We start from the raw sequence: 25,272 nt of genomic DNA, 5'->3' as shown, positions 1-25,272 counted from the left end.
GCAGTTACCTAGAGAGATGAATCAAAGGTAAGTTACGTGTCAGTTTCCATGCACAATGGCCGCTTGCTCAATGGTGTGTGCAAGCGGCCATTGTGCATGGAAATTGACATTTAACTTGCCTTTGATATTGGAATCTGGATTATACTACTGAGCTACAGTTAGTTACCTATGAATTTATGGTTTGTACTCTGTGGTTTAAGGAGGTGCGGTTCTTCGAAGCTAGCGTTTGCACTTTAAAACAAAGAGTTTATAAGCACTATTGCACTTTGAATTCTATTAATTGTATGTTGCTGCTAGCTGCTTCATGTACCGTACCTTCTGTATATTGACTGTTGTCAGCAATATAATTGCTTAAGAGTTCTCTGGAACTGATACTGATTTATGATATAAAAGAAATTTTTGTCTATTTTGTTACACTGTATCTTTAAATTGTAATAATAATAAGTAGGTCATGGTTTGCTCTTGTTGTTTGGTACGTTCTTCTGTGACTCTTTCTGTATTGGGTGCTACTAGAAGCAGTGGCAGGAGAATAATTTAAAAGAAAAATACAGCCTCATCTACTTATAAGTAACAAAGAGTAGCTCTCAGAAACACTTTATGGCAAAGCTACAAGTTCTTACCATACTTCCAGGTAGCTCTAGGAATTGCCAGAACTCTATGATAAGAACCTCCTATAAGTAAACAAGGTCTTATTTTTCTTTTTAATTTTTGTCCTGGGACACTGCCCCCCCCCCCACAATCCTCCCACTGCTTGCCAGGCACTACCTGACAACTGAGCCAAGAATGAATGGAGAAAGGGGACATAGACCTGTGGGAAAACATGGAAGCTGAAACTGTAATCAGTGTATAGGATCATCTAGAGAGGTGCAACCCAGTATATTTCTGCTTCACCAGCAGGCCTTGATTAGAAGTTTGTGCTGTACTGATTGCATGAAGGCCAGCAGCTATTAATGGAGCACAACAGCCTTGTTTAAAATATGGGCACTCTGCAAGCAAAATTTGGTTTCCTCTACTGTTAGAAATAAGTTTTCAGGAGCTGCCAGTTAAAGGTGGGAGTGTTTCAGTGAACTTTGAGAGATTCAGCAGGCCGTATCTGACCTGTGGGACTGCCTATTCAGTGTCAAGAATTTAGGCCACTGATAGCCTCCCTTTTTTTTCTTTGCAAGAATGTGAAAGTCCAGTCCAAAGTATGTTATAGTGCTACTTGCTGTTTACTGTGCCTTGGGTGTGGGTTTACTTCTTATCCACTAGGTAACACACAATAACGTAGTATGGACAAGACTGCATGCCTTAACCAGACCCACCTGGGTCCAGCATGTAACATTGCACGGAGACAGCAGATTGACCACTAATGATAGATTAGATTTACGTTTTCGGGAGGGGGAAAGTGGTCATCATCACTCATCATGAATCAGTCTCTGATAAGGAAATGGCGTGACTACACTTTCTTCTTCTTTTAAAGCAGCATGTTTCTGAACCCCGGGAACCCTCCTTGCTTATCTCTTGCGTTCTTATAGGGTGTTTATACGTGCTTAGCAGGTTTCCTCTCCATTTTGTTCAATGTGCTTCTTGAGTAGTCATGAAGGATAGTTCAATAGATTTGAAAAGGAAATAATGGCTAATAGATTTTGCAGTGTTGGTTTGTACGGTGGTGAAGTTACCTGAATAGTCTAGTCTTCTGACGAGCAGTGGCAAGGTCGCATCATATGTCCTCTTTTCCTCCATCCTCCATCCTTGAAAAACTTATGACTCATTATCTTTCTTCATTACAGAGAGGAATGAGATAAAAGCAACCAGAATATAGCATATATAAAATACAGCAAGAGTGTAACAAGTCTATATGTGGGTACATAAATTCATAACAAGCACTAACTTGCAAAATTAAAAGAAGTCCATCAGGACCACTCAGAAACTAAAACATACTAGTGCAGTGCTACTAAAAGGCCAGAATATGCCAACTAACATCTAACAATTTAAATCAATTCAATTCAAATACCTTTAATGGCATACCACAATTTAAATCAGGACTTACTATAAGTGAAGATAAGGGTTTGCACAACTCCAGACAAAGTATGGCTAAGATGACGTGTTAGCAGGGCCCATGGAGGCCCATGGAGGCCAGGTAGGCGGTGGCCTCGGGCGCGAGGGAACTGGAGGGGCGCCGGAGGGGGTGTCGGGGGCTGAGGCACGCGCAGCGAAGCTGGCATGACTGGGCTGCAGCTACTGCTGCCGCCAGCCAGCCCCATGCTGACGCCACTGCCACCACCACCGCCACATGCCCCAGCTGGGCGCAGCCTCTGTGCGCCGCCCCAGCAGTGGCTCGGGGCTTCTGCACCCGGCTGGGGCACGTGGCAGCGGCGGCTGCATGGGGCTGGCTTGCACGCTCCTCCTCTCCCACACGCCCTGGCCGTGCACAGAAGCCGCGAGCCGCTGCTGGGGCGACATGCGGAGCAGCCTCCGTGCGCCGCCCAATGAGGCACGTGGCAGCGGCATGGGCCAGCCAGCCATGCCAGCTCTGCTGTGTGCTCCTCTGCCCCCACACGCCACAGCCGGGTGCAGAAGCTGCTAGCAGCTGCTGGGGCGGTGTGTGGAGCACGGAGAAGCTTCCGCACGCCGCCCCATCTATCTTGCGCTGCGTGATGACGTGATGTCATCACGCAGTCAGAGGTGTGCGCACACGCAGCACACGCACTCGTGGCTGCGGGCGCCAGAAAGTCTGGCGCCAGCCCTGTGTGTTAGATATTACAATCAATTCTTCATCAACATTGCCAGGCAAGATGTGAGAAGATCGAAGTTTAATTGCTTGTGAGCAAAACTTGGCTACCTGCCGAGTGGTCTCCGTACTTTCATCAGACAGAAGCCTATTTCTGTTGACCAACTCAGAAGTGTCTGTAGAATGCTCCAGTAATGGAAGGATATGCACAGCGTGGATCACATTATAGAAAGGACAGCGAAAGAACATATGGGCCGTTATGACTCTTTTTGGTTCTGGAGATGTAGTTTTGATCTATTTCTGGGTTTTGTAATGTTAAAAAAAATGCTTGTATAGTGGTCAGTAAGATGTCAACAAGGATTTGGCAGTAATGTTTGTTTTGTAATCTGTGCCAAAAGTGTGTGAGGATTTTTACAGTGATAGGGATATTACAGATACAGGAAGGATATCAGTACGAGCAATTGGCTGTATTTGTGTTTTCTTTAAAAAAAAGATACCTTCTTTCTCTGCCTCAGTGCACATATCCTCTCTGTGGCAGACAGCATAGTTTAAAAAAAACCTTAATAGTATAAATCTGAGGGACCCAGGTTCAAATCCCTACTCTGCCATGTAAGTTTGGTGGTGACCTCACTCATTCTCAACCTATCCTACCTCACAGGTTAGGCCTATGATGGAGAAGGGGCGAACAATGTTTTAAACTGCTTTGGGTCCTAAATGTGGAGAAAGCGTGGGGTAAATGACACGCCAGCACATGAATGATTTGCTTCTGTTTCTTAGAATGGACGTACATTATCATATTTTCGTATGATTGTTTGGAATTGCCATATATCTCTTGGATAGCTGAGTTTTCTGTCATGTTTTTGCTTGACCCTCAACATGTTTTCAATATGTTCATGCCACACACCACAGGTGAGCAACTGTCAATGCTTAGTTTATCAGCCCATGAATATGGGATTCAGATGTTATCCTAAGAGAGAGAAAAAATCCCCAAATAGCATTTCAAGCAGGGAGAAGCATAGATAATTGAAGTAAATTGTATGGAAAAATCTTTTAAGCTATAGTACAAGGACATGGTCCCTGACCTGGATGACCCAGGCTAGTCTGATTTCCTCTGATCTCAGAAGGTAAGCAGGATTGGCCCTGATTAGTACTTGGATGGGAGACCACTAAGAAAGTCTAGGGTCGCTACACAGAGGCAGGTAATGGCAAACAATTTCTAAATGTCCCTTACCTTGAAAACCCTACAGGCTCGCCATAAGTTGGCTGCAATTTGATAGCACTTTCCACCATCACATGGACATGGAGCTATAAACCAGTAGATGCTACAGAAAAACTTCCTAAACCACCTTAACTTCTGGACCTCAGTTTTTCAATTACATTAAAAAAACACATTTATTAACTGCCTCTATACCTTGCAGTAATTCAAGGCAGCTTACAACATAAATAAACAAAATAAAAATAATAAAACAAAGTTTAGGACTGCCAATGAACATAAACACACAATTAAAAGCAGTCCTTTTGCTAAAAAAGGAATAGATTTGATCCCACATAAGCATTTTTTCCTGTTATCCTGATGCTGTTGTCTGCCTGAGCTGTGCTCTGTAGATCTGGGACTCAGTTAGTTTGTGTTGCGTATACTGTACTGAATTGCAGGTTTCTAGCCACCAGTTGTCCTGTGTTAGAAGTCTAACATTTTTCAGTGTTTCAAAGGCAACTAGCCTGCTAAATGCTGTTTCTATGGCTTGTTTTAATATTGATAATGTGGTACTTTGTGAGCTTCCCCAAGCAGATCTCTGAAGAGGTTGCACATAAATTTTCTAATAAATAAATAAATAAGAGGAAACATATAGTGGTTTTTTTTCCTCCAGGGAATGGACAGTGGCCACTGTTTGCATACAACTGCCATATCCAATCCAATAGGGCTTTGTAGTACATTAAAACCCTACACAATTTTTGGTCAGAGACAAGGATAGGAGAACAGTGTGTACAGTCAAGGGCTTAGTTAGTCTGTTTATATACCACCTCCAATTTACTTTAAAACGTGGTATGGTTCTCACTGAGGTAATAAGTTTGTGTCTGGGTTGTAGGACTGTAGGTGGAGGATAAAATGATCAAATGCTTCACCATAAAGAAGAAATTATCTTCACTTAGAAGAGTAACTATCATAAAGTCTGATTGTGTATCTGTGTCTGTCTGTCTGCTAACAGCACAACTTGGTATGAGCACAATTTGATTTGTGACATTCTCTTGGCCTTTGTGCTGCTCACTCCTTTAAAAAAAATCTGCTGAAAATGTGTGCTTCTGTTGTTTTTAATCATGAAGGCTTATCTAATGAACCGAGGAAACAATTTTCAGCTATAACTGGAAACCTCCTTTTTTGTGTGTAAGTGGAGGAACTGTGGGAGGGAAAATATAAGTTGTAATACTCTATCCACAGACAATTGTCTAATTTCGCTCTATTTTAATACGCAAGATGCTGTGTTTGTAATTTGGTAATCTGATGTGAAGATATTTTCATTTTTCTTCTGATATAGTTTCTAACACAAAATGAACATGTGCGTGACACACAGAAACATTGTCCTCATCCTTTAGTTTTAATAACATACTGGAATGTCACTGTTTGGAACAAGCTAGACTTTCACTTCACATTCCAAATAAGAGTTCTAGCCAAAGAGATATAATTTCATTTTGACAGGAGTTTGCATTCCTGTGAAATATCCTAAATAGTAAGACAGGGACTATGAGAATAATTTATTTAATATTGTTTAAATATTCATAAAAATATGAAAAAGCTTTCTAATTTTTAAAAAGACTATTTTAAAAAGTGTCGTAGTGCTAAGAGTGGTTAGTGTTCAGTTCTATTCACATCTCACTTTGGTGAACTGCTCTCTTTCAGCCCCTTTGTCTACAAGATGGGGGTGATAATTTCTGACCTACCTTTATGATTCTTGTACGGATCATCAAGGCACTTTGTAAAGAACTTTGAGCACCTAGAAAAAGTTCTATATAAATATTATTTAACCCGAAATGGCAAGAAACTAGATATTTGATAGATAGTGGCTAAAACGTTTGCCTATACCTGCAGTCAGTCTTCTCGATTAAAATTGTTTTTCCCTCTTCGAAGAACAAGAAGTCTGGATCTAAACAACCAAAGGGTTTGGTATAAAGACTTAGAGGAACCAACAGCCTGTTGTTTGCCTATTCTCGTTATGACCATTGCAGTCTAGACTATAGCTTTCTAAGTTCCATATTCTGCTTACCTAATTGACCATGTAAACGGTAATTGATTTTTAACACTTCTACACTTTAGCTCGTATTGTGTTCAGACCTTTTCTTCCTTCTCATTGTTGTACTATCCCTCAGACAAATCTTGTCTCTCTATGACACTGGGTTGGATCCAGTAAATTATTTCCATGGACACACAGGATTTCATCCATGAAGTGTAGCTTTCTATTCATCTTCCTCTTGCTGCAGCCCCCAAATACTTCCCTATGTCCAAAGACCCCTGAAGACAGCATAAGGGGGTAGTCTAAGGTCTTCACTGGAAGGGGAGAATTGGTGAGAATCCTTCTCTGCCAGCTGAAAATCCTCTGTTGGATCTAAGCTCCCCTTTCTCAACTTGACCTTCCACATAGCCTGGTTGTGAGAAAAAATGGGAGGAAAAAACCAAAACATGTTTGCTGTTCTGAGCAGGAGAGGCAGGATGCAAATGTTATAATAAAATTGTTCTTGGGCAAATTGATTGGTTTTTAAAACCTCTCTTCTTCACCTCCATATTCCCACAGGAATTTGGCAGCAAAAAATCCATCACTTCGAGATGTGACTTCATTGAAAATCTGATTGCCAGCGGTTGTGCAGGGCACTATGAGAGTACAAAAAGCAGTCTTAATATAGTGAAGAACCTTCCTTTGAGCAGAAAAGGCTCTAGTGTGACTCATTCAGACGTTACCCAGATAATTCCTCAAAAGGTTTCTCTCAATCTACGGCCTGGTGAGTTATTTATGTTATTTATAGAGTTAGCATTGATATGGATATGGATATGGACAAACAGAATATTTCATGTGCTACTAAAATAAACAATTGAGATTTCAGTATTTTTATTAAAACTCATATTTAGTTTATAAACTATTTCCTGCATTTTGTAAAGAATGACAGCATTCTTTACAATAACATTTGGAGCAAATGATAGTGTGTCAGATTCATGTACACAGATATGCAGTTAAGAAACAAGGCCTCGTTCTGTTTTGGGAACTGAGATTTGAAGTCAGATTTTTAGCTCATTAGTTCTTATGTATATAAGAAATTCAATTCTTCCCATCAGCGCCTTGCTCTCCCTCCACTTCTCTCCACAGTTCTGCAGTATCCAAAGTTGTGATGCTCATAGATAGAGAAGTAAGACTTAAGGTCTTTCAGATATGTAATCTGAATATTAAGCAGTTTAGGCAACACTCCCTGGATGTATCTGTTGTGGAGCATCTGTATGCATAATCCCCTTTAAATTTAGATGTTAAGCACTACTAGTTGCCCACAACCAGATGTGGATCAAAGATTCAGTCTGCAAATAACTACAACTTTTAGAAGGGGGAGTAATGTTTGGGATTTATATTGGTCTCTTAATCTTTCTTAACTTCAGTTAATTGAACAACTGTCCCAAGCAACAGTGTTTCTTTTAAAGATGTTGTTTTGAACTGAAGGGATGCCCCTGCTGTCACTCCACTGGTCAGTCTTGACCTGCACTCTCTCCTCTGCTTGGTAGCAACTCTCCGGCCCTGCATTCCCCACTCTTGCTACCTGGGATTCTTTTTAGCTGGAGATGCCAGGGGTGCATGCAAAATATATGCTCAACCACTGAGCTATGGCACACCTTTGAACTGATCATTTTGTTTAGCAGTAGTGCAGATTTTGGTCATAATATTTCAAAGACAAATAGATCTACAATTTTGGGGATTCTGTTATTCCTCCATTCTTGTAGTTTAGGTTAATAGCACTTGTTTCTCAACTATTAGAAAGTGCAACCAGTAGCATTTAAATGAGTAAAGAGATAGGCCAACACTGGGTATTAATTATCCAGGTTAGTGTTTTAAACCTTTGCAGGATAAAATATTCCTGAGAAGGTTCCTTCTAAGAATATAAGAAGTACCTTGTTGGATCAGACCAGTGATACATTTAGTCCAGCATCCTGTCTCACACAGTGACCAGCCAGTTATTCTGGAGGCTGAGGCCCTCCCTTAATGTTGCCTCCCAACACTGGTATTCAGAGGTTTACAGCCTCTGAATGTGGAGGTATCCTTTAGTCCCCATGGCTAGCAGTACTGAAAGATCTGTCCTCCAGGGGTGTGCAGTTAGGATCTGGGACTCAGGGGAAAACTGGATTTTTGCCTGTCCAGCTTTCCCTAATCAAATCAGAGAATCCCAGACCTTCAAGTAAATCTAGATAAATTTGAGACACATGGCTTCAACTTCTAACTGGCCCTTTCCTGGGCTTCTCCCACTTTTTTCCCCGAGAGGGGAGGGAGAGGAAGTAGGGAAGAGTGAAGCAGAAGCAGGAGGAAGGATTCTGTGAGTGACACCAGTTCATTTTGGCTAAGTTGCAACAGTGTCCTTTGCTTCAGTTTGGTTTGGGTGGAATTGTCTGTTTTGACATGATTCTCTGGTTTGATGTTAGTCCCCTTGGTTCTGTTGGGCTTCCTCTTGCCATTGGGAATGTGCCTTTGGCCACTGGCAGCCTTGCCCTTGTGTGTTTCTGCCTGAGAGCCTGCTTAGAAATGTTTTCCGCATAGGAAATAATTGAGACAACAGGAGACACCCCAGAGTCCAGTCTTTCTGAAACTTGCATAGCATTTACAGGACAATCAGGAGTAGGTGCTTGCAAATTTAGTGGAGTTTGCTTGGAAAAATGCCTCCCCTACATTTCCCTGGATAGCCCCCAGATAGTTTTCTCCATAGGAAATAGTGGCCGAATAAATCTCTGATCTGTCTTCACTGGATTTCCCGGATCTCAGGAATCCTGGGATTTTGGGGGGAGGGGGGAATCCCTGAAAACCAAATCTGGATTTCTCAATTTTTTTTAAGGTTGTCTATGCCTGTGGTAATCACTACGTCCTCTAGTAGAGACTTCCACATTTTAATCACTTGATTTTTTAAAAAAAAATTCCTTTTGTCCATCCTGAGTCTACTGCCCATCAATTTCATTGAATGTCCTTGAGTTCTAGTATTTTGGGAGAGGGAGAAAAAGGTCCATTAGTCTACTCTCTCTACCCCATTCATAATTTTATAAACCTCTGTTATGTCCCCTGCTTAGCCATCTCTTTTATAAACTGAAAAGTCCCACCCTCTTCAGTCTATCCTGATAGGAAATGTGCTCGAGCCCCTTAATCATCTTGGTTGCACTCTTCTGTACTTTTTCCAGTCCTGCAAATTCCTTTTTGAGATATAGTGACCAGAACTGTACACGGTATTCCAAATTAGGCTACACCATAGATCAGTACAAGGGCATTATAATATTAGCTGTTTTATTTTCAATCCCTTTCCTAATAAGCCCCAGCAAAGGTTTTGCCTTTTTCACTGGCACTTTCATTGAGCTATCCGCTACAACCTCAAAGTCTCTTTCTCTCTCAGTCTCGGCAAGTTCAGACCTCATTAGCATATACTTGAAGTTGGGAATTTTTGTTCCAGTGTGCATCACCTTATACCTGCTTACATTGAACTTCATTTGCCACATTGTTGCCCACTCACTCAGTTTGTAAGAACTCTCAATTTGTTTCTACTCTCTGCTTCTTTTTGTTTAACCAGTTTTTATCCATAAGAGGACCCATCCTCTTATCCCATGACTGCTAAGATTACTCAGAATCTTTTGTGAGATATCCTGTTGAAAGACTTTTGAAAGTATATAGTGTCTTCTTGGTTGTTATCAACATGTTTGTGCACTTTCTCAAAGAACTCCAAAAGGTTGGCGAGGCGGGACTTTTCCTTTGTAGAGCCATGCTGATTTTTCCTCAGCAAGCTTTGTTTCTCTATGTGCCTAATAATTCTATTTTTGATTACAGTTTCTGCTCATTTGCTTGTTGCGCTAACTGGCTTGTAATTTCCAAGTGCCCCTCTGGTGCCCCCTTTTAAAAATTGGTGTAACATTTGCTACTCTCCATTCTTCTGGCACAGTGCCTGATTTTAGTCACAAAATATATTTATCTGGTTGCCAAGAGCCCCCTGATAGTGGTCAAACTCTCAGTGATTTGCCCCTCTGCCTGCCAATTGCTGGTGCTATTTTTTGGCACAAAAAACGTGCACGCACTCCCATGCTTCATGCAGTGAATTCACTTCTTGCATGTGGGGCCAGTAGCACAAGTGTGCGTTATGCATACATAAGGAATGTTAATGTTTTGGACCTTAGGAGTAACTTTCTATTGACAAGAAAGCTGAAATTAGTAGCATTGTGGTCACTGTTCCCAAATAGTGCAACAACATCCACATTCTCTTTCTTGTATGTATTTCCTCATTTATAGATGGGTAACTGGAAGCAAGAAAAGAATTTTGTCCAGAGGGATCCAAGAGGGAATGCTGAAATTTAGGTTGAAGGATAATTATAAAGATTTAGGGAATGACAAGTCAGAACACTGCATCTCACCTTACACTTATTCTGCAGAAATCCAGGAGGTTTTCCAGTTGCATTTTGTATAATAATTAGGATAATAATTAGGGTTGCAAACCTCTGGGGGTGGGGTGGGGGGCTGAAGATGTGTCAGAAGATCTCCAGACTACAGAGATCAGTTCCCCTGAAGGAAATGGCTGCTTTGGAGGTTACTCTATGGCACTATACCCAACTGAGTTCCATCCCCAAACTCCACTCTCCCCAAACTCTCCTCCCCAAATCTCCAGGAATTTTTCAACACAGGGTTGATAACCCTAGAATCATACAATCATAGGTCTTTAAGGTATCTCCAGGGTCATCTAGTCCAACCCCCTGCACAATGCAGGAAATTCATAAGTACCTCCCCCCCACCCCCAGAGACCCCTGCTCCATGCCCAGAAGATGGCAAAACACTGTCAGGATCCCTAGCCAAAGAGGCCTGGGGAAAATTGCTTCCTGACCCAAATGTGGTGATCGGCATTACCCTGGGCATGTAAGAAGAGGCGATGAGAACTAAGCACTGATGTAACCTGCCCTTCCTCTCATGATCTGCCTAGGTTCACAGAATCAACATTGCTGTCAGATGGCCATCTAGCCTCTGCTTAAAAACCTCCAAAGAAGGAGAGCCCACCACCTCTCAAGGAAGACTGTTCCACTGAGGGACCGCTCTAACTGTCAGAATGTTCTTCCATTTACCCGAAAACTCTTTTGATTTAATTTCAAGCTGTTGGTTCTGGTCTGACCTTCTGGGGCAGTGGAAAACAACTTCATGCCTCTTCTATATGACAGCTCTTCAAGTACTTGAAGATAATTATCATATCACCTCTCAGTTGCCTTCTATCGAGGCTAAACATACTGAGCTCCTTCAACATTTCCTCATAGGACTTGGTCTCCAGACCCATCACCATCTTCGTTGCCCTCCTCTGGACACGTTCCAACTTGTCTATATCTTTCTTAAATTATGGTGCCCAAATCTGAACACAATACTCTAGGTGAGGTCTAACCAGAGCAGAGTAGAGCAATACCATCACTCCGTGTGATCTGGACACTTCTGCTGATACAACCCAAAATTGTATTTGCCTTTTTAGCTACCACATCACACTGCTGACTCATGTTCAGTGTGTGGTTTACTAAGACCCCTAGATCCTTTTCACACTTACTACTGCCAAGACAAGTCTCCCCCATCCTATAATTATGCTTTTGATTTTTCCTGCTTAAAGGCAGAACTTTACATTTATCTTGGTTGAAATTCATTTTATTTGTTTTAGCCCAGTTTTCCCCTGTCGAGATCATCCTGTATCCTGACTCTGTTTTCTACTGTATTTGCTACCCCTCCCGATTTAGAATCATCTGCAAATTTAATAAGCATTCCCTCTATTCTTTCATCCAAATAATTTATAAAAATGTTGAACAGGTCCCGGGACCGATCCCTGAGGCACTCCACTTGTCACTTTTCTCCAAGAGGATGAGCAACCATTAACAAGCACTCTTTGGTTACGATCTGTCAACCAATTACAGATCCACCTAACAGTAATATGATCCAAACCTAATAATAATCCAGACTTCCCTTCAAACAATATTTTACTTTGATAGTAAGATTTAAACTTGTGATCTAGAAGCTAAAGTTATTACTTGGTTTCCATTAAGATGAAAAATAAAATAGAAAAGGCAGGAATTTATATTTTTTATTTTTACTGAGAAAGAGGCATTAATGCAGTTTCAGCCATTGTACCAAAATATTTGGCCTTTTGATATTTAGTTACAAAAAGGACTCTTTGTAATGAAGTTAAAGACAAATATGAAAGAGTTGATTCATTAAACATTTGTTTATGCGCCTGGAATATTTGTGTTACAGACCAGGCAAACCATAACAGAAGTAGTGATTTCCCACTCCATCCCTCCCTTTCTGTGAGTGTTGCAAGGGAAAGGAGCTGATTTTGTTTGCTTATTAATAAAGAGGCCCTTGTGCTTCTTCCCTGAGAAATACAAGTTCATATACAGAATTCAGACCTGTATTTTGTCATTACTGAAGTCATCCTAGGGAGACTGTTGATTTCCCTCAGAATTTGAAATGATGAGACATTTTAATCAATCATCTGTAAGTATTTAGTCACTTAGCATTCTGGTCTGTTGCAGCCAGGCGCAAAAATGGTCCGTCTCTTGCTTTCTCAGAATCACACCCATTAATGGTATGTGTTTTAACTAATTTAGTTCACAGTATGCTAATTGAAAAACAAGCTCTTTAGCTGATGTGCTTTCACCTCTCAAATGTTAAATGTTAATGCAAATCCACAGGAGCATGTGGATCTGCTTTATACTGAGGCAAAACTTTGATTTTGCCAGGTGTGAATTTTCAGGCAGAGATCTTTCCTAGCTGTGTTACCTGAGATTCTTTCAATAGGAGGTCACTTTGCAGAAGACATTCTTTGATGCAGAATATTCTGTCACTGAGCTATGGGTGATCTATGATACACTGCAAGCCTTTCTTATAATTGTACTAATTGATAAGTCCTGACAACTTTTTTAGAGTAAGGTGTGTTAATATTATATCGATAGTTGCTTGAATCTAGCAGATTATGCAAATCAAAAGAGATGGGGGCTGGTTATATGCTTGGTTAATGCTATACTGTGAAAATAGATTGAAAATTGGTTTCCTTTTGGTTTCCAAGCCTGTTTGTGCCGTTAAGGCCATCTAACTCATAATGCATCACCATTGTCCAGGAGAAAATCAGGGTTACAGGGAAACAAACCACCCATGTTTGTTAGCAATTGTAGAATGAAAAAAGCTTTTCTTGAATGGAGCCATCTGTCACATCAATCATCTCTACACAGTGACTCTTTAGGCTGCAGGGGAAATTCCTACTTGGAAAAAACATATCATTAAATTCATTCCATAATGAAAACATTGTAGCTTTTTAAAAGCAGTGGTAATAACATGTAAAATTGTAGAAAGTAATATTTATTTTCTCCTGCTCCAAGCAAAGCTCTAATCTTTTTATTATTATTATGTGTATATGGATTCTCTGTCATTTCAGTTTTATTGCATCTTGTTGCCAAGAAGGACATGCACATGGAGACTTTGATATAAAGATGGCTACAGCTAAGCCAGTCCAAATTTCCCTTCTCTAATCCCAGCAGTCTTTGCTCCACTATTTATCCCTTTGTCACTGTTCCTTCTGTTAATTTTTTCTGCCCCTTCTTTCCTCAGTTTCTTTCTTTTTTTCTTTTTGCCTTCTCTGCCCCCACTTCTCAGCCTTCATTCACTTGCCTTTTGTTCCCCCTTTCCTAAGCCTCTGAGAAATGGCCTCAGGGAGCCACTTGTTTGCTCATCAGGGTCTTTATGTGTACTAGTGCATTGCCTGTCCATTTCTCCTGTGAAGCAAATAACAACTCCCCAAGACCATTTCAGGTCACAAAATGGCAGCGTGGGCATGATATTTGTTATTATAAGAACCTTGTGAGATTGCTGCTGCTTTTTCAGATGGGAAACAAAAACTGAGACACAGGGATTACTTGGAACAATTCCAAGAGCTCCATTCCACCCATGACTGGGTGTGGTTCAGCCAGGAATTTGCAACTTCTCCAATTTATTACTCCAGAATTAGCATTTATTGCAGATCTGTTGAGCCACATTAGGAGGGAAGGTGGCATGGTATATCCCAATCTCATCGGATTTTGGAAGCAAGTAGCGTCAGTACTTGGATGGGGGACTACCAAGAAAGATTCTGCAGAGGAAGGCAATAGCAAACCATCTCTGCCTCTCACTTGACTTGAAAGTGCTTTGCTGGGGTTGTCATAAGTTGGTTGCGACTTGATGACACATGCGTATGTACATTCAGCCAAGTAGTATCCCAACTCACAGCTTGACCTTGGATATGTCAGGACTTGGCTGCCTTTTTGACTCTGAATGGAGGGCAGTCAGATCAATACAGTGAAGCAGTATTGTGAATGGGAGTCACTATTGTCACTTCCAGCATTTGGAATAGGACAGAGTAGAAATTTACATTAATGGAAGAATTCATATAAAAGATCCATGGAGCATATCTTCATTCTCACATCTCCCCTTTGCCCCAGTTGTCAGACTGCAGTGATTTTAGCCAATAATGATGGAATTACTTACATATGGTACAAAAAAGAATGCTGTTTAAATTTTTGGCATAGTTTATCAATTACATGTTACAGCAGGAAACAGTTTGCAGAAGTATTCATACTTCAAACATGAATTTCCATCTATTTTTGGTGATTGATATTGTAAACTGAGTAAATCCAGAGCCAAAGAAGGAGAACACTTTGCTTGTTTTGCTTATTAATATATCACAATCACTGCTTCCACAGGCGATCCAACCTCTTTCCATGTGCAGGTTCGGCAGGTAGAGGACTATCCTGTGGATCTGTATTATTTGATGGATCTTTCCCTTTCCATGAAGGATGATCTGGACACAATTCGGAACCTGGGAACCAAGCTGGCTGAAGAGATGGGAAAGCTCACCAGCAATTTCCGCCTTGGGTTTGGGTCTTTTGTGGACAAGAACATTTCTCCGTTTTCATACACGGCGCCAAGATACCAGAACAATCCTTGCACTGGGTAAGCACAGGACTTGTCCTTTGCAAGGATATATGCAGATGTTTCGTACTGAGCAGAACAAACCAGCAACTGACAGAACCTCTCTAGGCTTGGATCGTATGAGTTAGCTTTCTACCACTAGCTCAGGCTTGAACAAAGATCGACAAAGTGGAGCCTGATCAAACCAGGAAGCTTTAAATCAATCTTGACTCATGAAGAGAGGTAGTACCATGCAAGCAATGAAGTAATCTGTGGTCATGCCCCTGTGCAGTTCGGTTAGTTTAATCAGCTTGTCCTGATGTCCGACTACAGCCCTTAGCACTAGTGGAAAACCCAGTTTTGATATTCTAAAGTGTCCTTAGTACTGAGTGCCAGTGCAAGGCAATTACTTCTCTTCTCCTGGTGCTACAGTTGTTATGCCAGTGGAGAAGATACACAGAAAACTTGTACACAACATATGTTATTTTGTGCAGGAGGTTGCCTGACATCATGTGAATTTAAAAAAATTAATTCACATAGAATTATATTCATTTTAGGAAGTGGAAAATGTTTTTTTACATTTTAAAAATATATGTATTCTTGACCTGTGCTTTTTTGGTGCGTAATATGAATATAATGGCGAGGATACAAAAGTCTGCTCAGCTAGCACCTTCTTCAACAGCAGTTCCTCTTGTTGTATGGCAAAAAAACTCTTCCCGTGCCAGGTATAATGTGTGACCCATGGAAGTGGATGTAGTCAGCCAGCTGTGTAATAGGACTCAACAACCAATTTTTGTAGAAATGGGAGGCTTACTGAGTCTCTGTTGGGCCACCATATATGGCTGGTGATTTGTATTGGCTTGGTCAATTGCAGGTTGTGTGGGTCTGCAGTAGATTTTTGACTGAAGGGAAAGGAAAATGTCATGTTTTGAGGGGTGTCTGTCTTTCAGAAGGCCAACTGAATGACTGTAAGCTTCTGGTCTATCCTTAGATCTGATTTTACATATAATTTACAAGGAAGTTTGGTAAGATTAACAAGTCATGTACTGGTTAGTGGAATTGACTGGTGCTTGTAAAACACTGGAAGATCACAAGAGGGATTGTTCTTATTGTTAATAATGAATGGGAAGAACATGCCTGGATTCCAGAAGCACTTGGTCATGTTTGTAGCTCTATTGTCTGCTTTATAGCCATGGAGAAACTTGCTGGCTCTGCTTTATTCTTTCTGATTAATCGTTGGATCAGATTGCTGCTGGCAGTACTGTTAGAAATTGGAAGCAGGACTGTAGTCCTAAGCATAATACGCTCAGTTGAATTCAAATAGCCATTTCCAAAGAAAAATATATGGCATTGGGCTGTCAGTACCTCTTACGATGCTACCCTGCTATTCTGCTATCTGGTCTTGTGAAAACACTTTTTACAAACAGATTATTTAATTTTTGCAACTTTATATCAGACAGTTGTGGACAATTGTAGTGGAGTCATGATGAGCTAAGCTAAAATGACAAAAGATACCTTCCAGCAATTCAAAGTTCAGCTCACTTCATAACCGCTTGCTAATCACCAAGCTGCACTGGGCTGATGATGCTCAACAGCATTTAAAACTTGGGTGAACAAAGTTATACTACTCTGAACAATTTTTCTACTATTTTTCGCTCAGGCAATCTTCCAGATTCACTGCTACTGATTATTTATCATGGAACAAAATGGGTTCTGATAATAGGTCAGTTCTGTGTTTGAAATATTGGGATTTCTTTTTACAAATCTCAAGATTTTTTAAAAAATGAACCTTTGGCAATATTATATCTGATAAACTTCTGCCTTCAGCTCTAATATTAGAGGTTATTATTAGGGGCTCTAATATTAGAGGTTCTACAGAAAAGAAGATTGGACTATAGTTAGGATTGGTACCAGAAAAATGGGAAGAAAAATGATGTGATACAGCCAGAATAAAGAATATAAACATATTGGTTTTGCATAAATAGTTTTGTCACACCTGCTGTATTATGAATCTTTAATCTGTGAAGTCTTGTTATATTTGTTGGTAATCAGCAGTGAAGGAAACAGGAAGTTAATCTTATGTGGAAAAGGGATATTCAAGTTGTTGATGGATAGTGGCTTTTGTAACCCATGGAAAGATTCCACAAATGAATAAAGGGGCAATTTTTACTAATTCTCCCTCCCCACCCCCATAGCCACTGGAGACCTTCAGCTCCCCTTCATGCTGTTCTTGAGGTCCCAGGCCCTCCAAAAGCAGCATTTGAGGAATCATTTTGATCTACAGCGGTGGGAGAGATCCTGTTCCACTGATGTAAATTTCAGCAGACAGAAGGATTTCGTGCGCAACCCTGAAACCATGAAGAAAAGATAAATGGCCATGCAGGGCATTGGAGTTTTATCCTTGAACTGTTTGCCACTTCAATACATTTTTAGTCTCATCTCTACAGCCATGATAACTGGAAACTGTGTTTAAAACTGAAGCAGACATTTGCAAATATTATGTATCAGTTGCTTGAACATCAAAAATGAACATTCTCACTTTGAGGGAACAAGTTAATCCCTGTCAGGGTCTCCTGTGTTTCAAAATACTGTGCTGGTAATACAAATATCTATTATCCCTTACCAAAATTTAGGGGTCTTTTGTATCATCAATGGCAAGTATGCATACTGCTTTAAGATGTAGCTCTTCCCACAAGCTGCAGCTTGTTAAAGAAATAGAACTTGCAGCCAACTTGTATGTTAACTAAATTAAGTCCCACTGAGCTCAATGGGACTTAATTGGGGAGAAGTTTGCTTAGGATGACAACCTTATTAGCAGTTTATGACTGTTTAGACCATAGTCCCTCTGCTCAAGCCCCCACCGTCTTCTAATAAAGACATTTGTATCTAGTGTCAGTCAGCTGGCATGCCTGATTGGTGAAATAATCCTGGCAGTGAATGAATCCTTGGCGTTAGAGAGGAGTATTTTCACTGTGAAGATTGTCTCATGTCGCTCAGTCAAAGCCTATTATGTAAAGTGCCATACTCACCTCTGTTGGACCCTGACATGCAAGGCTATAGGGGCAGCTTCTTTGCTGCACATATGCCGGATATTCTTATATCCAGTATGCGAAGAGTGTATGCACTTGCTTCATCTATGCTGCCATTGTTTGCGACTTCTGGCTATTAGGAAAGGTGATGTAAGTCCAGTTTGCAATTATCTCATGGAGGACTGCAGAAGAATTTCATAGAATTGTAGGGTTTGAAAGAGACCTGTAGGCTGATCTTTATTGATGTGTATGTGTGTGTGTCTGTTTGCAAATAGCATATCATCCAGAACATTATATGCTCTGAGTACAGTTGCAAGAGAATCATACATCTCTCTGAGTTTCAGCAATAGAAGAAAGGTTTACAAAGAAGGCAAAAAAGTCAAAAACCTATACCCATTCTAATCTCAGAAGATGTTCTTCCTGATTATATACAATACAACCAGTTACATCCTCATTGTAGCAGCATAAGCAGCTTGCCAAGCCTATTTAAGGCTAAAATTTCTTACCTCTGTGGAAAAGATAAATGTAATAATGCCTCTTTGGAAATTTGGAATCGTGCTAAGCATGGTTTTAGTCTGCAGCATGATTTGAAACCAGAATTTGAAATGCTTAGCTTGGGAGCTGACATAACATTAAACCTTGGTTAAAACTGGCAACGGAAGGAGAGATTCATATCAGACAGTGGCTTCCAATTTGCAAAGAACTGATGTAGGCAATCAGATTTAGCCCTCATCTTTCTGGCTGTGGCCCCCGTCATATTTCAGAGGAAAGCAGAAACTCTGGTCTAAGGTTTTATCGTGTCTCGAGAATACAGACACATTTATGTAATGTAAACAAGACTGAAGAATTAGTCTGTCATGGAGAACGGTGTGGAATATAAACAATGAGGTTTTTTTTATTACTTTGTTTTGAGGGAGCCATTTGGCTCAGGATGATATTATTTTATAATTTTGTGAGGGGAAACTGGGTCATGACCTTGCCTTTGACCATTAAGGCAGAAATAATTTAGGATGGCATGACCCTGAACTTGTGAATCAACACACATGCATTTGGGGTTGTGCCATACTCTTAAGAACAGAGTTTTGTTAAGGAGAAATATTAGTGTTCTATCTTATATGATTGCCATTTTTCCTTCTTCCTAATACTGGCATAAAGTCCCACCACACACAAAGAAAATTCAAGCTCCAATGCACTCTATCAAAATGCCAACAGCGACTGTCTCCCTCTCCACTGTCTGCAAAGTCAGAGCTGGGAGCCCCCCTCCCCCTGGTCTTTGCTTCCTTGTAACAAATTTGGAGCTCCACACTTGAAAGGAAGACCTGCCTATCAAGCTAAATTGGGCTTAGATTGGGGTTTCCAGGGCAACAGCAGGAGTTCAGACAGAGTTCAGACAATCCCTTCCTCCGGTTGCCAAGGGAATTGATTGCAGGTGCCGGACTGTCTGGCTTGATGAACAGCAACAAACGAGGCTTGCAACGACCACCTGTTGGTTTAGAATGGGGCCTCACGAACGGCTTGTTCGCAAACAGCAGATTGGGCTGTTCGTGGCTTTTTTTTGTTCGTATTGCTGTTCGTGCCCATCTCTACTCACAAGCTCTCCCACCATCTGCAGTCACAGCTGCCAACACTGCCTGCATGCTCTTTCCCAGTGGTGCTAGGTGGTAGGTGCAGCTAGAAGTGCCACTGCCATGGCCACCAGGAATACTGCTGCTTTGCGCACCACTCACATGCCCTTCCTCAGCAGCACTAGGCAGCATTTGCGTCTGGGAGCAGAGGTGACAAAGCAGTCACAAGGAGACAGTGGAAGGGTGTGAGTGCAGACATCAGAGGAAGCGCATGAGTCAGCAGCAGTGAGCCCCACCAGAAGCCACAGGCCCTGGCAGCTGCATGTTGACTCACTGTGTGTTGACACTGGCCCTGCATAAGATGAAGCATTTTTCTGTGTTTCTCCAACACGGTTACTGAGCTTTTAGCAGCAATTGCTGTTCGTTATGGACAGCTCATGCCTCTTTCCCACTTTGTGTTCCCCACAAATCCCAGGTAATTATGAATTCATCACAAGGGGGAAATTTAACAATTTTTTTGTAACAGAAACCCATAACAAATGCATTAACAAATGGAGGAGCCAGAAATAAATCCATGAAAGCAGCAAATTGTCCTTCTAGTGTAGGATGTAAGGCTGGGGGGGAGGACTGGCAGCATGAAATAAGGCTCCACAAGTCAGATTCTTCCTGCTTCATTGAATTACTTTCACTGAAATTGTTCAAAGCCTTATCCCAATAAGTGTTGGAGAGTGAACTCAAGTCATAGTTGACATATGGTGACCCCTGGCAGGGTTTTCATGGCAAAACTAACAGAGGTGGTTTGCCATTGCCTGCCTCTGCAACCTTGGTCTTTGTTGGAGGTCTCCCATCAAATTACTATCTAAGGCTGACCTTGCTTAGCTTCTGAGATCTGCTGAGATCAGGCTTACCTGGGCTATCCAAGCCAGGGCACCTCAATAACTTACCATAATGAAACTGCAATCCTCCTGAATAAGCATGCTTACTAGTAAATCAATTCCACTGAATCCAGGCACATTGTGTTACTAATGTGGATAATTATCATTTCCAAATTAACATTTATCTACTAGAAACAAAGCCCGTTGTGGGAAAAAATACAATGGGCTCTAAAAAAGGGAGAGTGGGCAGGCAGGCAGGCCCTCTTCCTCTGTCACTGATCCTGGCCATTGAAGGAGTGGGATGGGCATTGCCACCTACTCCACACCTGATCTCAGCAACATGAAGGGGTGGTGGGCTTTGTTACCTACTGCAGGTCTGATACAGGCCAGGTAAAGGGGGGCAGGCCAGCTGGGTGAAGGGAAAATGGGCATTGCCTTCTACTCTGCACCTGATTACAGCTAGGTGAAGGGGGGCAGACATAGCTGCCTGCTCCAAGCCTGATCCCAGCTGGGTGAAGGGGAGTGGGCATTGCCACCTGTTCCTTGCTGGGTGAAGGGAGGAGCAAGCACTATCTTCTGCTTCTCACCTGATCCCGACAGATGAAGGCGGGCAGTGGGCTTTGCTACGTGCTCCACTCCTGATCCCAACAGGGTGAAGGGGGTGGGGGCATTGCCACCTTCTCTGTTCCTGATTCCAGCAGGCTGAAGGGGGGCAGAGATTGCTGCCTGCTTGGCTTCTGATTCTGACAGAGTGAAGGTGGGGTGGGCATTGCCGCCTGCTCAGTGCCTTATTCCAGTAGGTTGAAGGAGGTGGGCATTTCCACCTGCTCCACTTCTTGTCCAGGCTGGGTGAATGGAAGAAGGGAATTGCCTCCTGCTGTATACCTGATCCCACCCAGCTGAAGGCACTGGGGGGGCATTGGCACCTGTTCCACTCCTGATCCCAGCTGGGTTACAGTAGAGGGTGGGCATTGCTACTTGCTCCACTCCTAATGCTAGTTGTTATAAGGAGGGGGTGGGCATTGCCACCTTCTCCACTCCCAATAACAGCTGAGTTAAGGCAGACAGTGGGCATTGCCACCCGCTCCGCTCTTGATTCCAGCTGGCTGAAGGGGGGCGGGTATTTCCACTTGCTCTGCTCTTAATATCAACTGGGTTAATGTAGGGGGTGGGCATTGCAACCTGCCTTGCTCCTAATACCAGCTGGTTTAAGGCAGGGGTGGGCATTGCCACCTGCTCTTCTCCTAATACCAGCTTGGTTAAGGTGGGGGGCGGGCATTGCCACCTGCTCCACTCCTAATACCAGCTGTCTGAAGGGGGCGTGCATTGCCACCTGCTCCAGTTCTAATACCAGCTGGGTTAAGGTGGTGGTGGACATTACCACCTGTTCTACTCCTAATACCAGCTGATTGAGGGGGGTGGGCATTTCCCCCTGCTCTGCACGTAATACCAGCTGGGTTAAGGCACAGGGAGGGCACTGCCACCTGCTCTGTTCCTGTTCCCTGCCTGGGCTTCCCACCATGGCATGTTTTATAGAGCGATATGGTGAGTTACCTGGGCTTTCCTCTGCAGCAGCGCCCTCTGGTGGTGCACCAGGGTATAAAGTGAGTCGTCTGAAACATGCTTACTCAATTATATAGTAAGATTTTATTCAGAAAATGTGTATGTTGCCTGTCCAGGTGGCTCATGACAATGAAATAAACCCAGACAGTAAAATAAATAAAAGCCAATCATACTAATAAAAACACATCAATAAAACTATCCCAGTCAGTTTCTTAAAAATGGAGTAACTGATTTCAAGGGCTTTATCATTTTAACTTTATGGTGTAAAATATGAGATCAACAACTAAATTGCAGTATACATGATTCAGAAACATAGCTCTGTAAAATTGGAATGTATCTGCCTGTTTATCTGTTTCTCTAGCATATTTCTATACCCCCTCTTCAGAGTCTTGCTCAAACTGGCTTATAATAAATATGTATGAATGTGTGTACTTGTGAGCTACTTTAGTGAGTTGTATGTATGGTATGAAGTAAATCTGGTGTCCTGTTTCATTTCCTTGCTTTCTAGTTACAAGTTATTTCCAAGTTGCGTTCCATCCTTTGGATTCCGGCACCTTTTATCTCTCACAGACAAAGTAGACCGTTTCAATGAAGAAGTTCAGAAACAGAGGGTTTCCCGTAATAGGGATGCCCCAGAAGGTGGCTTTGATGCAATCCTTCAAGCTGTTGTGTGTGAGGTAAGTAACACAATTTTGGGTGAGTTGTATATTATGTAGCATAGTTTTGTGTGACCTACTGATGCTAGAAATATTGGAAATGAGAACTTGAGTTATAAGCAACATTTGTTTAAAGATTAATCAACAAGTGGTTTTGTGAACATAAGCAGAATTTGTGTTATTGGGGTAATGAGAAAAGGATCATTCAACTAGTGAGGTATGTTAGCAGTCTTCCCCCCCAGGACATGTCTCACTTCAAGACAGATGTGCTGATTTGTCCTTCCTGCCTCACCTTGGAAGCACAAAATGAAGAATTTTAACTATTTCTTACTTTCCTGTTATGTGTGAATGTATTTATGTATATTCTACTTCTCAGGAAAAAAGTCAACATGTTATCCTATGGCTGTTCGAACTGTGTCATAGTTAATTCATTAATTTATGAAGCTGAGAAATCAGTTTTAAGTTCATGCCTCCAAAATGGTATAAGTAAAAGCCACAATCAACAATTAAAATGTAACAGCCTCTGAAACCCTTAATGGCAAAGGGCTATTTCCCCAAAGTATAGTAAACAAAATATCTATAGAATGCCATCAAAAAGAATGTCAAAGATATATTGTTATTATTAAAATGGGCTTGTTCTTTGAGAGCCTGCCTAGCTTCCATATAAGCTGGAATTAAAAGGAAGGCTTCATTGTCTGTCTTCATACTTCTGAGAGAGATTTGTATGGGACAAGGTGCTACCTGAAGTATTCAGGATCTATAGGTTTACAGTTTGGCAGGCATGGTCCCCCACTGTGATCCAAATGAGGGGTCTCCTTGCAAGTTGGGGGATTTAGAGTGCAAGGAGAGGCGGTCTGAGGAGAGGCCTCCACCAATGTATACTAGGTCTCTTCACTCTCGAAATGACCAAGTGGGTGTTTAAAGAATTATTTTTATTAAAGGGGTATCAAAAACAACCATACAGGAACATACATAACACACATTCAGAATTTCTTAGGAAAAGCAGGGAGGAGATTGGATATAGTTTCAGGGGTTGGGGTAATAGTTACCAGTCCGGAAGGGGAGCAATTTCAGCATCCAGCAAGAAGAGACGGGCTCAGACATTCAGTAAGATGGTGCATGGGGGTGAGATCCCAGGACACATCGCGCACATGGCAGGACAGCCTAATTATAGAGCAAAATGTATCCTGGCAGGTCTGACCGCTAACAGCTATAGCTTGCCACACTTCCCTGCCAGCGATTCCCAAACTGACAAGAGAAAAATGGGGGTGGGGACACCAGCACATGATAGCCCTTCCATCAAAAACCAAAAGTGGCATCATTACATTGTGGCAACTTTATCAGATTTACCCAAAACTTTATGATTAAACCAGAGTTTCACCTGATAATGTAGCACAGTCACGTCTCTTTTGCTGAAAGTGATGTTGCTCAATGGTGTGCTGTTGGCATACCTTTCCCTTCCTGTTCCTCTCAGTAGAAATCATTTTCACAGGCAGCCCCACATGAAGTGCCTTACAGTAGTCTAACCTAGAGACCACCAAAGTCGGAAGGCATATTAAATATACTTCCTATATAAACAAGGTTTGTTTGTTTTGTTTTTTTTTGTAAGAGCGTGTAGTAAACACTGTTCAGTGTCTTTTTTTTGTCTTACGTAATTTGCACGGTAAGGCATGTCAGGACTATGTTAAGAAATAGAACCTCGTTAGATAAGTTGCATCTATTTGGCCAAGCTTCAGTTTCTGTGGCCTGCTCTCATTTATAAAATAGGCTTCTGTGGTGACCAAAACACAGCATGCTTCTTAAATGTCCCGGCACAGTTGCTTCTCATCAGCTGCCTTGGCAGAAGTTCCGTTGCTGGCAAAACAAACTGTTGTCAGCATAATGAAAAGATAATATATTTATCACTTCCCAGGAGGGGGAATTATGCTCTGCTTTGTGTAGGAGAAACTAAAGACCGTATTGGTGTGTTACACCTGTTGCTAATAATTTCTCACTTAGCTTTTCTGTAAGCCTCTTGACACCTTGCTTTTATTGTCCTGAAAATGGAGATGTTTCCCAGTGTTCTCGTGAAGTGCTTGTTGCCACGTCTTGGATTTTGGAGTTTGAATCAGTAGCAGGATAACATCTACTTGAGTAATAATACGGGATCAGTGAACATTTATGGCTTGGCCTATGGACTGCAAACTGGTTTTCTGAGTGTCGTGCTTGTGGTGGAATTCAGACATTATGACAAGATACAATTAAATGTTAATCAGACAAAGTTAAGTTTGTTGCTGGCCTCAGGCATTCCCCTTGCTCATCTAACCTCTTTTCTCCACTAACATGTAGAACTTGATTGAATGCTTCCTTACTTGATGTAGCTCCACTTTGCTACGATGGGTAAATGTGGGCACCACGCTGAATTGGTGTTTGCTTACACCACACAAACAAGCATTAAACTGAGGTTTAGAATCCTGATTTCCGTAGAGTAAACCAATTCATTACAGCTTAATTGGACAGGAGCTTAATAACAGTCAGTTGTGACATCTAAATACATCTAAATATCTCCTACTTTAACCTGTAAAAAACAACTCCACTCTAAATCAATACATTCCTTATAAAATGTTGGGTAGTGTTTCAGAGCACCCTGAAATTTTGTGTGCATGTGCTTTGCCACACTTTACTGTCAATAAGCAATCCTACAGCCTAATTGTTTGGTCCT

The 25,272-nt window shown here is 41.7% G+C and overlaps 1 protein-coding gene across 1 annotated transcript in view; it reads left to right on the top strand.

Moving 5' to 3' along the window:
- ITGB5 (integrin subunit beta 5) overlaps nucleotides 1-25,272 on the top strand; it is a 102,841-nt gene that overhangs the window by 18,500 nt on the left and 59,069 nt on the right. Inside the window, exons 3-5 of the mRNA XM_054971479.1 lie at nucleotides 6,499-6,703; nucleotides 14,676-14,925; nucleotides 22,424-22,592. Coding sequence (XP_054827454.1) covers nucleotides 6,499-6,703; nucleotides 14,676-14,925; nucleotides 22,424-22,592 — 624 coding nt within the window. The remainder of the gene's footprint in view (nucleotides 1-6,498; nucleotides 6,704-14,675; nucleotides 14,926-22,423; nucleotides 22,593-25,272) is intronic.

Source organism: Eublepharis macularius, chromosome 2 (assembly GCF_028583425.1).
Source record: "Eublepharis macularius isolate TG4126 chromosome 2, MPM_Emac_v1.0, whole genome shotgun sequence".
Taxonomy (NCBI): Eukaryota; Metazoa; Chordata; class Lepidosauria; order Squamata; family Eublepharidae; genus Eublepharis; species Eublepharis macularius.
The sequence above is the reverse complement of the archived record's forward strand: the minus strand, read 5'-3'. Positions and strand labels throughout refer to the sequence as shown.